General features: G+C 41.2%; 1 protein-coding gene across 4 annotated transcripts in view; it reads left to right on the plus strand.

Moving 5' to 3' along the window:
• Window positions 1–10,995, plus strand: part of GRB10 (growth factor receptor bound protein 10) — a 263,650-nt gene extending 252,655 nt beyond the window's left edge. For 3 of the 4 annotated variants that reach the window (XM_073332709.1, XM_073332708.1, XM_073332710.1), the window contains 5 exons: window positions 938–1,054; window positions 1,898–1,964; window positions 2,927–3,014; window positions 5,935–6,028; window positions 7,788–10,995. In XM_073332709.1, the coding sequence (XP_073188810.1) occupies window positions 938–1,054; window positions 1,898–1,964; window positions 2,927–3,014; window positions 5,935–6,028; window positions 7,788–7,934 (513 nt within the window). In that variant the 3' untranslated portion in view covers window positions 7,935–10,995. The remainder of the gene's footprint in view (window positions 1–937; window positions 1,055–1,897; window positions 1,965–2,926; window positions 3,015–5,934; window positions 6,029–7,787) is intronic. The other variant, XM_073332712.1, reaches the window with a different exon arrangement.
• The last annotated feature ends 2,866 nt before the right edge of the window (window positions 10,996–13,861 follow it).

The following is a 13,861-nucleotide window of genomic DNA, read 5'->3' on the forward strand; positions in this document are numbered from 1 at the left end:
GCTCCTGCGTGCATAGAAATGGACTTAAATGGAAATAAGCTTCAGCTGTCAAAGTCCATAAGTATAAACTTCAATTACGTTTGCTTGTGCGGAAGGTAAATGTCCCCGTCAATAATGATGCTCAATCTCCAAACACTTCAAAATCCATCGGGAGTCCCCCCCCCCCCCGCGCGCGCAAAGCAAATTGGGTTTCTGCTTATTCCTAACTGCAGTTGCACGAATGCGACTGGTTATTAGGAGACTTGTCCGGGTGCAGTTTTTCTTCATTCCGCAAGGTAGACAGGGGGACGTGAGAAAGTGCCTGCTCAGTTTTCCCTCTTTTTGATAGCTGTATTTTAGGGTTCATGTTTTATACATGCCTCTCTTCTGTACGAGTGAATTCCCCACAAGTCCAAGTAACTGCAAAAGAGGAAAGAGTTTTTTGTATTTTCACTGCTTTGTGCCATGCCTGTTTTGTTTTGTTTTGTTTTAATTTGAAACAGTTGGAACATATCCAGTTCTTTGATCATGTGTACTTCCTGGGGCAGCTTGGTGACAGTGCTGTGCTACAGAAAGTATTAGAGTTACAGTCCAAAGTCCGATCCCTCCTTCTCCTAGCTGTAAGAAGGGCGGCACCTCATCTGCCTGGAGGGAGCCGTGGAGTTAGCGTACTATGAAAGGAGCTAGAGCATGGGGCGGGGGGGGGGAGGTTGGGGGCGGGGGGGGGAAAGGATGGGGAGTTTTGGCACCCAGCCTTCTTTGGGATAACATTAAAACAAATTCCGTTTGATGATAGCACTGTGAATTTCAAAGAATCAGGGATTTAAAGTGACTGGTATTTTCTATACCATTAACTGCAAAAGAATACACTTGAAATCAGCGAAAGATCTGGAAGCAAAGCTGTTTTCTTAAATTGTCACTTGCCTGGGTTTTGAAACAAGTGAAAATTCCTTTTCAGAGAAGTGTATCTGAAAACTCACTAGTAGCCATGGATTTTTCGGGACAAATAGGAAGAGTTATTGAAAATCCTGCAGAAGCACAGAGTGCCGCTTTGGAAGAAGGTCATGCTTGGAGGGTAATGATCTTCTCTTCGTATTTAACAAGTGCCCATTGAGATCTGGAACACACAGTGCGCTATGAAGCTAATGCAGTGATGGTCACAGTATAGCTTAGCACGGACCTGAAACATTCACGCTGCAAGCATGCAGATATGAAAGAGTCAATTTCCATCTTGAGTGTAACTGTCACATTCACAACAACCTTCTACCACTGCTTCTCTGTCCCCCTAGTGTCCAGAGGAAGGTTGAGGGGGAAAGCAGACCCACCAGAACTTTACTGCCAGTTTGCAAAGCCAGTCTCTGAGGAGGAATATGTCAAATTAAATGCTTCCCCACATGGAAGAGGCTGGGGCTGTGACTAATGGCTTGCTCCCAGTAAGTTTAACTGCAGAATATACAAGAGGCAGCACCTCTTGGAATGAAAACTGATGTAACTTGTTTATAGTGTCATGCGGACAGACAGCTGCAGTACAAGTTTTCCCACACACTCGTCTGCTAGGGAATAGAAGTTATTACCTGAAGCACTGTCAGGTGCTTGCTGTATGGGAGACAAACTCATCTTGCTCCATTGAGTACATAGTGTGTTGACTGGGCAGAAGCATATGTGATAGTTCTTTTTTTTTCCTTTCTACATGTTGAGCTTTTATTAATTCAGACCCAGCTTCTATTTTAAGTCAACAGAAGTGGGCCTCTGCTTGTAGACTAGCCCCCCCTCCTCTCAAAGCTGCATTTCTCTTTCTCTTCATTGCATTAAACTTCCCTGCCCCAGTTTCTTGTATATTAAATCTGTACTGCATGTGTTCTGATTCTCTCAAGTCAAGTTCCAGACTGGATTTAATGCTAACTAATTTCTTCTGCAGAAACGCAGCACAAGAATGAACATCTTAGGTAGCCAAAGTCCACTCCATCCTTCCACACTGACCACAGGTAAATTTGTATTATGTAGTAGGAGAGACCTCTTTGGGACAAAGCAAATGAATGTTTAATGTAGAAATGGAGCCCAAAGCTGTGAAAATCAGATCCTGATTTCAGACACCCTAAAAGTTTTAGATTAAGGTGAAATTCTGTTCTATCGCTAATGTCAGGATAACTAAAAAAATTTATGCAATGTAAAAGCCAGCAATTGTAAACATTTTTAAGTTGAATGTCTTGTTAAAATTGTAATCTTAATGGTGCACTAGTGTCTTGCATTTAATCTCCTTGGGTTTTTAAAGGGGAAATTCATACTCCTTAATGTTGGCTCTATATAAGATTTAAAGTTTACTTCTTTCATGCAAGTGAGGGTGCAGGGTGAGGGGAGTTTTCATCTTTGTTGCTATTGTTCAAACATTAGAATGCTAAAACCTTAGCAGATGCCCTCTTGTCTAGTACGGAATAACTCTTCAGTTAGGAATACATTTTAAAATATATTCCTAAGTCCCATATAGAGGACTAGGTATCTTTGTCCAGGCACTTTTAAATTTGGGGTATCCTCTAATTTGGAAGGATGAAAGGAAGGTGTTTTTCATGGCTGAAGGGGTTTTCCTTAAACTTTCCTTGCCTGGTCTCAACCTGAATGTGATCTATCAAGAAGTTTTTGTCCTCCAGGGAGAATTTTTTTCAGGAATTTGTGGAACTCAGTGCTATAACAAAATTGCATATGTTGTATCTATAAACAGTAAAATGCCTTGATTTAAAGCACATGCAAATGGTATCTCAGGTCTGTTATTGGACTCCTCAGGCTTTACTGGAATCTTTGAAGAGATTTCAGTCTTTAACAAACTTCAATATCTTCGACAATATATGCATTTCTTTTAAAAGTTTTGATACATGATTTTCTAGATAGAAATACTACTTATACATCTTAATGTGATTAACTATTTCTCCCTTCTCTCCCCTACCCTGCTCAGTTATCCATAGGACACAGCACTGGTTTCATGGCAGGATCTCTAGGGAAGAGTCCCACAGGATTATTAAACAGCAAGGGCTTGTGGATGGGTAAGTATTCATTATTATCCCTCAGTATCATAGAGATTTCTTAAAAAAAAAACCCAACAAATTAGCCTTCACAATGTACAAGATTTTGATGCATAAAAAGGAGAAAGCAACCATCTAAAATTTAACCCCATGAGCCACCAGTGAATCCTGAACTAAGACCGTAGGTTTGGTTAAACCCTCTGCAGTACTCCAGCATTGTAAGTGCTCAAAAGTACTTATTCTCCCTTGACTTTCCTTAAAATTCTCTGTGCCTAAGAATGCTGTCTTTTGGAGGTCACTTACCGTGATGTCTTGTGCCTGTAACGTGTCCTTGAGCTGCTCATTCATACCTTCAGGGGGTCACTCCAAGTGCTCCAGTGATCACTGGAATTGACAGCATACTAGTTTTTCATAATCATTCCACTTCAGTGGCAAAGTTCTTCATGCTTCGCCATCTTCTGTTCATGTTCCTTTTCTGTGTTCTGTCTGCTGGTATGGCAACATCAGTTAACAAAGTTTTGTTGGTTGTCCTTTCCACAACAATTATGCCTGGTGTGTTTGCCTGCACCGTTTGGTCTGTGACAATTGTCAAGTCCCATAAAATCTTAGCCTCTTTCATTCTCTAGAGCAGGGGTGGGGAACCTCTGGCCCGCAGGCCAGATCCACCTGCTTGCTTAATTTCAGCCGGCCCACGGCAAGTCTCCACCCCGCAGGCCACAAGCCCTGAGCCTTGGAGCTCCGCATGGGGCTGGAGCCATGAGTGTGGGCTCGCCCCGCTGCGAGGGGAAGCTAGGGTGCCAGGCCAGTCGGTTGGCTGTCTCTGCAGCCCTGGCTAAGCGCAGGGGCAATCAGGAAAGCTCTGAGTCCATGTGCGCTTACCCCACCTGCAGGCGCCGCCCCTGCAGCTCCCATTGGCCAGGAACCATGGCCAGTGGGAGCTGCGGGGGTGACGTCTGCAGACGCACCGCTGGCAGCACACACCATGCAGAGCCACCTGGCCACATCATGGCCACTTCCGGGAGCGGTGCGGGGCCAGGGCAGGTGGGGAGCCTGCCTTAGCCCCTCTGCACTGCAGCCTGGGAGCCGCCTGAGGTAAGCAGCGCCCAGCCGGAGCCCTCACCCTCTCCTGCACCCCAGCCCTGAGCCCCCTGCTGTACCTCAACCCACTCCCAGAGACCACACACCCATCCCGAACCCACTGCCCAAGGTCGGAATCCCCTCCTACACCCTAACTCCCTCCCAGAGCCTGCACCCTCACCCTGAACTCCCTGCTTCAGCCATAAGCCCCCTCCTACACCCCAACTCCTTGCCCCAGCCATAAGCCTCCTCCTACAACCCAACTCCTTGCCCCAGCCCTGAGCGCACTCCAAACCGTCAGCCCCAACCAGGAGCCCCTTTCTGCACCCTGAGCCCCTTATTTCTGGCTCCACCCTGGAGCCTTCTGTTATAGAGAGTCTACTCACCGTGGAAGTTAGGTTAGGATTCATTTGTGGTGGGGCAGCTAATGGTGGCTCAATTCCCCAGGGCGCCATATTGCCCAGATACCTTGGGCTCTACGTTACATGTAATGCTTCCCTGCTAGTCACGTTCTTGACCAAAGCACTATATGGTGTTATCATAAGGAAAGAGATGAAGGTCTTTCATATAGCTCAAATATGTCCTAGAAAGTCAAAAGTACGCTCAACTGATGTTTCTGGCACTTGATCATCTCTTCTTGATGCAACAGGGCTGTACAGGGGTTCTCTTGTAGATGTATTATTGACTCTCAGCTCTACAGATACAATCATAATATGAGGAGAGAGGAGTACTCTGACAGGATGAGTGTTTTTCAGCAGTGGCATAACTTCCTTGCCTGAAGAAATGCAATGAACAGATGGGACAGTGATCACTGCAGTGCAGATGTGTGATGCTGAAGTTTATTTCAGCAGTCATAAGAAGCTAGCTAGTGTTCTTTTTGTCCCTGGAACTCTAGACAGTTCTTGAAACTCAACCCTGGAAAATATTGCTCCTGGCATACTGGTTAGTTAGAAGACCTGCCCCAGAAATACACTTGACTTTCTCACAAGCTGAGTGGTGGCTGGCACATTTCGAGTGTATTACCTAAGGTGTACTCTCATTTCCTTTTGTATGAAGAAGTTTTTCTTTTGTCTACTTTTTGGGGAATGCTGAGTGAAGGAGAATTCTTGGAATGGATGCCTAAAGTTTTGGACCTCTTTTCTCCTCCAAGTACACAATTCACTGTTTGGCTGGGTTGGCTGACTTCCTAATTTGAAGGTCACATGAAAGAAACGGGGGTCACATTAGAAATTACATCAATGAAGTACACTAATGCACTATAAGTGTAAACCTTTGCAGCCACCCCTGCCTCCCAGAGTACATTTTCAGCTAATTTTGCTGAGAAAAAAATACTCTTATGAGTGTTTGCATATGTTCTCAAGCTCTTTGTAGCCTGGGAGCTGCCTCATGTGTAGTCACAGTTAGGAGAGTTCTTGCATTGTTTCTGAGTAATTACACCAGTTCATCTAAAAGCTACTGCTATCACAGTGCCATTTGTCTTGGCTAGCATAGGATACTGGAGAAGAGAGGTAATTTCTTTCTCTTTTTGTCTCCAAATCATCCTATAGGAGCCCAAACAAGAATATTTTCTTCATGAGCTTAGTTTCTGGCAATGGAATTACCATTACAGAGCCAGCAAACCCGTAGAGTATGTAGGTGAAGTAAGATAATCACATTTCTTTCTCCCTGTCTCTGCTTGTTGCTAGCATTGCATGAACCTGGGTTGGTATAGAACTCAAAAAGAGCAAATTACCATGTAAGAAATTGCCCTTTTACACCACTGAAGGAGGAGGAGAAAGAGAGTACAAAATGACAAAAGATCTGATTTTAGAGCAAATGAGTCATGCTGTTCAAGTTTGTACTAAAAGAAAATGGTCTTTCCTAGGCTGTTTCTCCTCCGGGACAGCCAGAGTAATCCAAAGGCATTTGTGCTTACACTGTGTCATCATCAAAAAATCAAGCATTTTCAAATTTTACCGGTAAGTGTTGACCAAAAAGTTTTCTCATTCTATTCGTTCTTCATAAAACCTTTGTCTTTGTGCATAATGAACTATTTATGGACATAAATTACTAGTGCAATAAAATATAACAATAAATATATGACAGTGTTGAGAAGCAGAACTCTTTTTTGGCATTTTTCAGTCTGTCTAAAAATGTCCTCTTGATCATTGCTTTGACTGCTAGCATAAACATCAGAATCAAGGTGTAGAACTGATGCAAAGAACTATGATCTCTACGGCTGATTAAAACCACAGAATTGGCTATCTTTATCTCCATTGCACTCTTTGGTGGCAAGAAGGCTAATACTAGAATGTTTGTGGAAAGGGTTTTTTGTTTGTTTTTGTTTTTTTGCAGTTACTTTTATGGTTACCTGAGGAATTAGGGGCCTGAATTTGTAAGTTAAAACTGAAGTTTCTCAAAGTATAAATGCCCTCTAGCCAAAAGACATTCCAAACCCTTGAATGGGACTAGTATATCTACACAATCAGCCTAAAAGGTTTAGACCAAATGAGTATCAAGTCTCTCTTAACCCACAGGACCCTAGCATTCTTCTGTCTCCCAAATACACTAATCAGCTAACAATTATTTGAGTAGGACTTTTGTGTTTTACTTAATGGAGAGGTGGAGAGTTGACTGAAAACCTGTAGAGAATTTATCACACCTTTCAAGTCCCCTGGCCATTCACTCTCATAAGAACTTTTCTAGCTGGGATTAAGGTACGTTTCTTTCAATGGAGTTGAGGGTGCTTAGCACCTGTGGCATTTGGACCATTAGTAGTTTGTTTGAGCACTCAAAAACTGAGGCACCAAAAGCCCATTAACAGTTTGAGTCACTGATGGAAATGCTGTACTTTTTTCCTGGTATCTGGGGTTCTTCTGGAAGGACTGGTTTAATACAGCAAAATACATGCTTTTAAGAGACGTTTCCCAGCTGGAGTCATGAACTGGAGGTGTAATTTCCAGCTCGAGGAGACATACTTGCACTATTTCTGATCAAACTAATGTGCTAACAGTAAACGCGTAGCTGCCGGGGAGAAGGGAGGAACTAGCTGCCGTGAGTATGTACCTGAATATGTACTCATGGTGACATGAGCAGTTGGTGGGGCAAGCCACTCTGAGTATGTGCCAATGAAAGACCATTGGTGCATACTAGGGATGCAAGCTCCTCACGCTGCCGTGGCTTTTTGTCTGTTTTTAGCTCTCTAGTTCAGATCTAGTGCAGGTATGTTTCTGAACTGGAGGAGTAATTTACATCTTGACAAGTGTAGACGTACTCTAAGGTGGTGGAAAGTGCCAGGAAACTCTGTGACTGTTTGTCTCTGCAGTCACTTGGTTACAATTCCACACCTCTCCAGTGAGTGAAAAAAATAAATAAAAGCCCTACGTCAATACTTTTAAGCTGGTTAGGACTCTTACTGGAGCTGTTTGTGCAGGGTAAGAAGGAACCTGGTACTTATGAATCTCCAAGAACGCTTCAGGCTATGCAGCCAAATTACCTTAGATGAGACTGGTATAGTGACAGTGACTTTAAGAACAATATTTCTGTTTTGAGACCTATTAAGTTTTTAACTTAACCAAAGTGGATAAGGGGTTTTGTGCATCACAGGCTCCTAAATGACAAGCTGTAATTTGTGCTTATTTTTTCTTACATGAGATTGTACCTAGAATCTTAACTTATTGTCATACTTGGGTATTCTAATGTGCTGCCTAATTTGGAAAGGACTTCTTATTTCCCTAGTGTGAGGATGATGGACAGATATTTTTCAGCCTCGATGATGGGAATACCAAATTCTCTGACCTAATTCAGCTTGTTGAATTCTACCAACTAAACAAAGGAGTCTTGCCCTACAAACTCAAACACCACTGCATTCGCGTGGCCTTATGACCTACCATCTGACACTCACTGAAGACTGGATTTGCTGGAAGACTGGATTTGCTAGAAGAACAATTGTAAGAGAATGTTGACACTGGGGGAATTGGCAGACGTGTAAGCTGGTTTAAAAATATTATGCACCTTGGGACTCTGAAAGGGATGGATTCAACTGGTGCCAACAGACCAAGATTTACTGGTTTGTCCAACACCTAAGAGTGAGTGCTGCTGAGTGTCCCAGCATCCCAAAAATTTGGGGGGAGGGTAGGTAAAATCATCATCAAATCTTGAAACAAAACTGGAATCTATCTTGGCTGGGCCACTCAACAGAAACAAGTGATGAAGATAAATCTTTGAAAAGAACTCTTGCCCTGGGATAATCTTGACAATTAAAACTAGTGTGTTGACTTTTTGTATTGATCACTTTTTTTTTTTTTTTGCACTCCTACTTGTTTCGGATATTGTATGCAGCCTATATTAGGAGCTGATGTGGTTTTTAAATTCATGCAAGAGTTGGGTATTAATCTAAACCCTAAGATGTATGAAATGCTTCAGCCTAAAAGGATCTAGAAGAAAACCCAGAAAAGTAAGTGTGTGTGTGTGTCACAAAACATCTCTGGATACCTGAGGTTCTCTCCTCTTTGAAGAAGCAGTATGAATACAATTCTAAAAGAACATACCACCATATGTATTCTTAAAACTGTTAACTTTTAGTATAATGGCTGTAGTATGTTTGTGACATATTAGTGGTACCCAGTCATGCAAAGATTGTATTAGTCAGATTCTATGCACAAATGTTTGAACCTTTTTTACTTACTGATGGTGGTGGTTTGGGTTTTTCAGCCTGTTGATTTTGTTGAGGAAATTTACTATTCCTAAATGAATTGTATGACCACACTTGTATTTGGAACCAGCTGCTTTTGTGTGGGAAAAGTACTTACACTGATAGTCTACTTATTATGACAAAAGATCAGTGTTTTTAGCTTTATATCTCCTTGAATTTTCAGACTGTTTCAAAGAGCTGTCTTTCGAGATAGTATACCTACAGTAACAATGATATGTAGCAAAGCTCTTTTAGGGTATAGGATTTTAAAAGAACTTGTACCCCTTTTGCTTTTGGTAGGGTCATGAAAGTTTACATGATGAGAAACGTGCAAACTGGGCTTGGAAATTCATTTAACTATGACTGGCATTTTTTTAATTTACTGCTGGCAACGTCCATTCAACAACTGGTATTTGTGACAGACACAATAATGTATACCAGTATCTATTGTCAACTAGTATATATCCTGCCTTAGTGCTGATTCATCATCAGAGCTACTTTATTGTTAATATTTAAATCAATTATGTAATGTTTACACAATAACACTTTCCCTTCTGTTGATAAACCAGTATTGAAACTAGGTAAGTACAAGTTGAATGTTCTCATTGGACTGCCATGCTGCATACATCACTCTCACTCTTTTAGCAAGATCGTCAGGAGGTACAGGAGGTACTATTGAATTCACTTTATTTTCAAATACTGCACACAGTTTATACATAGCAAGAAATGTTTCACCCTGGGAACTTTCAGAATACTGTGGTGAGCAGAACTGTTTTCTCTTAAGACAGTAAACGATTCATACCAGCTAGTCTATGATGATCTCGTCCTAATAAATACTTGTCACTGGGTTTGCTGAATCCTAGCCACCTGAAAGGATAAAGAAGGAAGAACAATTCTGTACCTTTAGGTCTTCATGTAATGTTGAGAATAGTTTAAGACAAAAACTATAACCTGCCTGAGTCATCCATATCAGCTGTAACTAAGTCAATGGTATAGAAACACTGTATTTTAGTTTACAGAACACATTCTAGTATTTTTTCCATGTAATGTCTACATATAAGAAATGAAGAAACTTGATTTAGTTTGTAGTGAAAACTTTTGTTTTTTTTTAAATGTACATACTGAATTGAGTGTTCCTGCTTTTTAGTCGGTTAAAATGTATTTTAAAACCTTGAAATTAAGCTAACTTACGTCTCAGACTTCACTCTGCATGCTTCTATTTGGCCCCTCTTAAGTGGAAAAAAAATTGTATTGATTACATTCTTATATTCACCAATTTCAGTAAGACCATTTATGCTGTAGTTTTTAAGTTTTTTTTTCTGTTTCCATAGTTTAGTCTCATCATTTTTCCAATAGGCAGTTAGCATTTGCAGTGTTTCATATTTATAAAACTTGCATTTTATTTAAATTTGAGAATGAAAGTTTGACTATGAATCATGATTTTGTATGTAGATGGTTGACTTAGTATTTTGTACCTTTCCCAGCTAACGTGAACTGTTTTGAGAAAGTGACCACTTTCCAAGTGGCAGCAATCTTACTTGAGCAGATCACTGTTGTGTTTTTGTTTTGTTTTGTTTTTTAATTCTTTCTGCTGGAAAATAGTCAATACCACCTTAAACTTTTCCAGCCAATTCAGCTGGCTGCCAGCTTAGAATACCAAGGACTGAAGGACATTTGACTCTTATTTTTGTATTTAAATGACATGAATGTAAAGGGGATGCTCAGGGTTGTTTTGGAGCCTGTTGAATTTTTATCTTTTTGCCTGTGATTTTTATTTTCTAAATAAATACTTCATGTAGCGATCTTGAATATGTCGAGAAGGAAAATGCCAAACCATTTTGGTAATAAAGTTACTAGTTAAGTTATGTTACAATAGGTGTTAAAGTACAGAAACATTTTATTTGTTAATTACTCTTGAAGAAACACGTGCCTCAGTTTAGATGTTTTGTCTTATCTTTTCTGCACTAAATACCTGACAGTCTGACCAATCAATGCACCTTTCCAGTGGCGAGACTTGCTTATTGTAAATTATATTGTCACAATGCAAGATTTTAGTGACTGTAAAATGGAATAAAGTTGAGTTTTCAGGGAATGCAAAAGGTATTAACTTAAGAGACAAAACCTTTATTCAATATGCTTTGCTTCATACTGTAAATAGCTTTTTGGCTTGTGAACATAATTGTAATCTTTCAGGTATTTTTGTACAAATAAGGGACTGATATTCTGTTTCTTGTAATTAGAAATAAACATTAATACAGTGCTATTCATTTTATATCTGGAATTAATGTCCTTTTTTTGTGGCTACAGTCTGTTAACTTGAATCTAAATTATTTTGGTTGGATTCCTGTGTGTTAAAGATATCTTTAAGAATACTCAAAGGAAAATGGAATCCTACAAGACATTTTGCTACTGGCTTTTGGGCCTAAAGATTACTGATAGGACAGTTTGCCATAGAGTTTCCACATTGGATAGCAATCAGTTTAAACTAACCTCACTGTATCTTCCTTTCACAAATACAGCAGGCATCTCGGGGTAATTTAAATCCAACTCTTTATTACAATTTTGATTGCGAGGTAATGTGTCTTGTTCAGGTTCATTCATCTTCTCTGGCTTGTCCCCTGCTAATCACTTAAAGGTTTTGACAATCCCCTAAATTGCTGGTCCTTTCTTCAGTAATTGCGTTATTTTGTTAATAAACATATTATCCTCTCAGACAGTTTTATGGTGCCCTCTTCTACATGATATTTGTTTTATACATCTCAATTATAAAACAGCTTAATCTTTTTCCCGTTAATCATAAACTCAATTTTCTGTTCCTCTCCACATAGACAGCCCCTGAGCTAGAACACCTTGTTATTCGTAGTAGAATATTTGACTATCTACTATCACCATAATCAGGGGTGCTGGAACTAGGGGTGCTGGGAGTGCGGTAGCACCTCCTGGCTTGAGAGGTTTCCATCATATACAGGGTTTACAGTTTTCTTCAGTGGTTCTCAGCACCCCCACTACACAAATTGTTCCAATGCCACTGACCATAATATGTCCATAATTTACTCCTGGGGGGAATTTGCCGATAAATGCAAAATGCTGCATATTTTTAGGGCTGTTGATTAATCGCAGTTAACTCATGAAATTAACTCAAAAAAAATCACAATTTTAAAAAATTATTCGCAGTTTTAATCACACTGTTAAACAATAGAATACTAATTGAAATGTATTAAATAGTTTTGGATGTTTTTTCTACATTTTCAAATATATTTATTTAAATTACAACACAGTATACAAGGTAGAGAGTGTTCACTTTATAGTATTGTTTTTTATTGCAAATATTTGCACTGTAAAAATGGCAAACAAAAGTAATTGTATTTTTCAATTGACCTCATACAAGTACTGTAGTGCAATCTCTTGATGGCGAAAGTGTAGCTTACAAATGTAGAATTTTTTTTGGTTACATAACTGCACTCAAAAACAAAACAGTGTAAAACTTTAGAGCCTACAAGTCCACTCAGTCCTACTTCTTGTTCAGCCACTCGTTAAGACAAACAAGTTTGTTTACATTTACAGGAGATAATGCTGCCCGCTTCTTATTTACAACATCACCTGAAAGTGAGAACAGGCATTCATATGGCCCTTTTTTAGCCAGCATTGCAAGGTATTTACATGCCAGTTATGCTAAACATTCGTATGTCCCTTCATGTGTCGGCCACCATTCCAGAGGATATGCTTCCAGGCTGATGATGCTTATTTAAAAAAATAATGCGTTAATTAAATTTGTAGCTGAACTCTTTGGGGGAGAGTTGTATGTCTCCTACTGTTATTACCTGCATTCTACCATATATTTCATGTTATAGTAGTCTTGGATGATGACCCAGCACATGTTGTTCGTTTTAAGAACACTTTTACTGCAGATTTGACAAAACGCAAAGAAGGTACCAATGTGAGATTTCTAAAAATAGCTACAGCACTCGACCCAAGTTTTAAGAGTCTGAAGTGCCATCCAAAATCTGAGAGGAACCAGGTGTAGAGCGTGCTTTCAGAAGTCTTAAAAGAGCAACACTCCAATGCGGAAACTACAGAACCCGAACCACCAAAAAAGAAAATCAACCTTCTGCTGGTGGCATCTGACTCAGATGATGAAAATGAACATGTGTCGGTCCATGCTGCTTTGGATCATTATCAAGCAGAACCCATCATCAGCATGGACGCATGTCCTCTGAAGTATGAAGGGACATATGAATCTTTAGTGCATCTGGCACATAAATATCTTGTGATGCTGGCTACAACAATGCCATGAGAACGCCTGTTCTCACTTTCAGGTGATATTGTAAACAACATTATCTCCTGAAAATGTAAACACACTTGTTTGTCTGAGTGATTGGCTGAACAAGAAGTAGGACTGAATGGACTTGTAGGCTCTAAAGCAGGAGTGGGCAAACTTTTTTTGGGGCAACACAAACTTTTTTTTGTTGGGCAAACACATTGGGGAATAGAAATTGTATGATGGGCCATGAATGCTCACAAAATTGGGGCTGGGGTGTAGGAGGGGGGTGAGGGCTCTGGTTGGGGGTGCAGGCTCTGGTGTGGGGCTGGGAATGATTGGTTTGGGATGCAGGAGGGTGCTCCAGGCTGGGATCAAGGGGTTTGGAGAGTGGGTGGAGGATCAGGGCTGGGGCATGGGGAGAGGCTCAGGGGTGCAGGCTCTGAGCGGCGCTTACCTCAAGTGGATCCCGGAAGAAGCGACATGTCCCTTCTCTGGATTCTACGTGGAGTTGCGGCCAGGCAGCTCTGCACACTGCCCCGTCTGCAGGCACCACCCCTGCAGCTCCCATTGGAACCGGTAGGAGCCAGAGCGGGGCCATGCCGCAGCTTCCGGGAGCCATGTGGTGCAGCCCCGTCCCGGCTGGAGCGGGTCTGAGCCGCGTGGTGTGACCTCGTCCCTGTGCCCCAGCCAGAGCGCCGGAGTGGGGCCAAGCCACGTGGTGCAGCCCCCGACCCTGCTCCTCAGCGGGAGCTCTCGTGGGCCAGCTTAAAACAGCTTGTGGGCTGGATCCGGCCCCCAGGCTGTAGTTTGCCCACCCCTGCTCTAAAGTTTTATATTGTTTTGTTTTGGAGCACAGTT

Source organism: Lepidochelys kempii, chromosome 2 (genome assembly GCF_965140265.1).
Source record: "Lepidochelys kempii isolate rLepKem1 chromosome 2, rLepKem1.hap2, whole genome shotgun sequence".
In the NCBI taxonomy this organism is placed as follows: Eukaryota; Metazoa; Chordata; order Testudines; family Cheloniidae; genus Lepidochelys; species Lepidochelys kempii.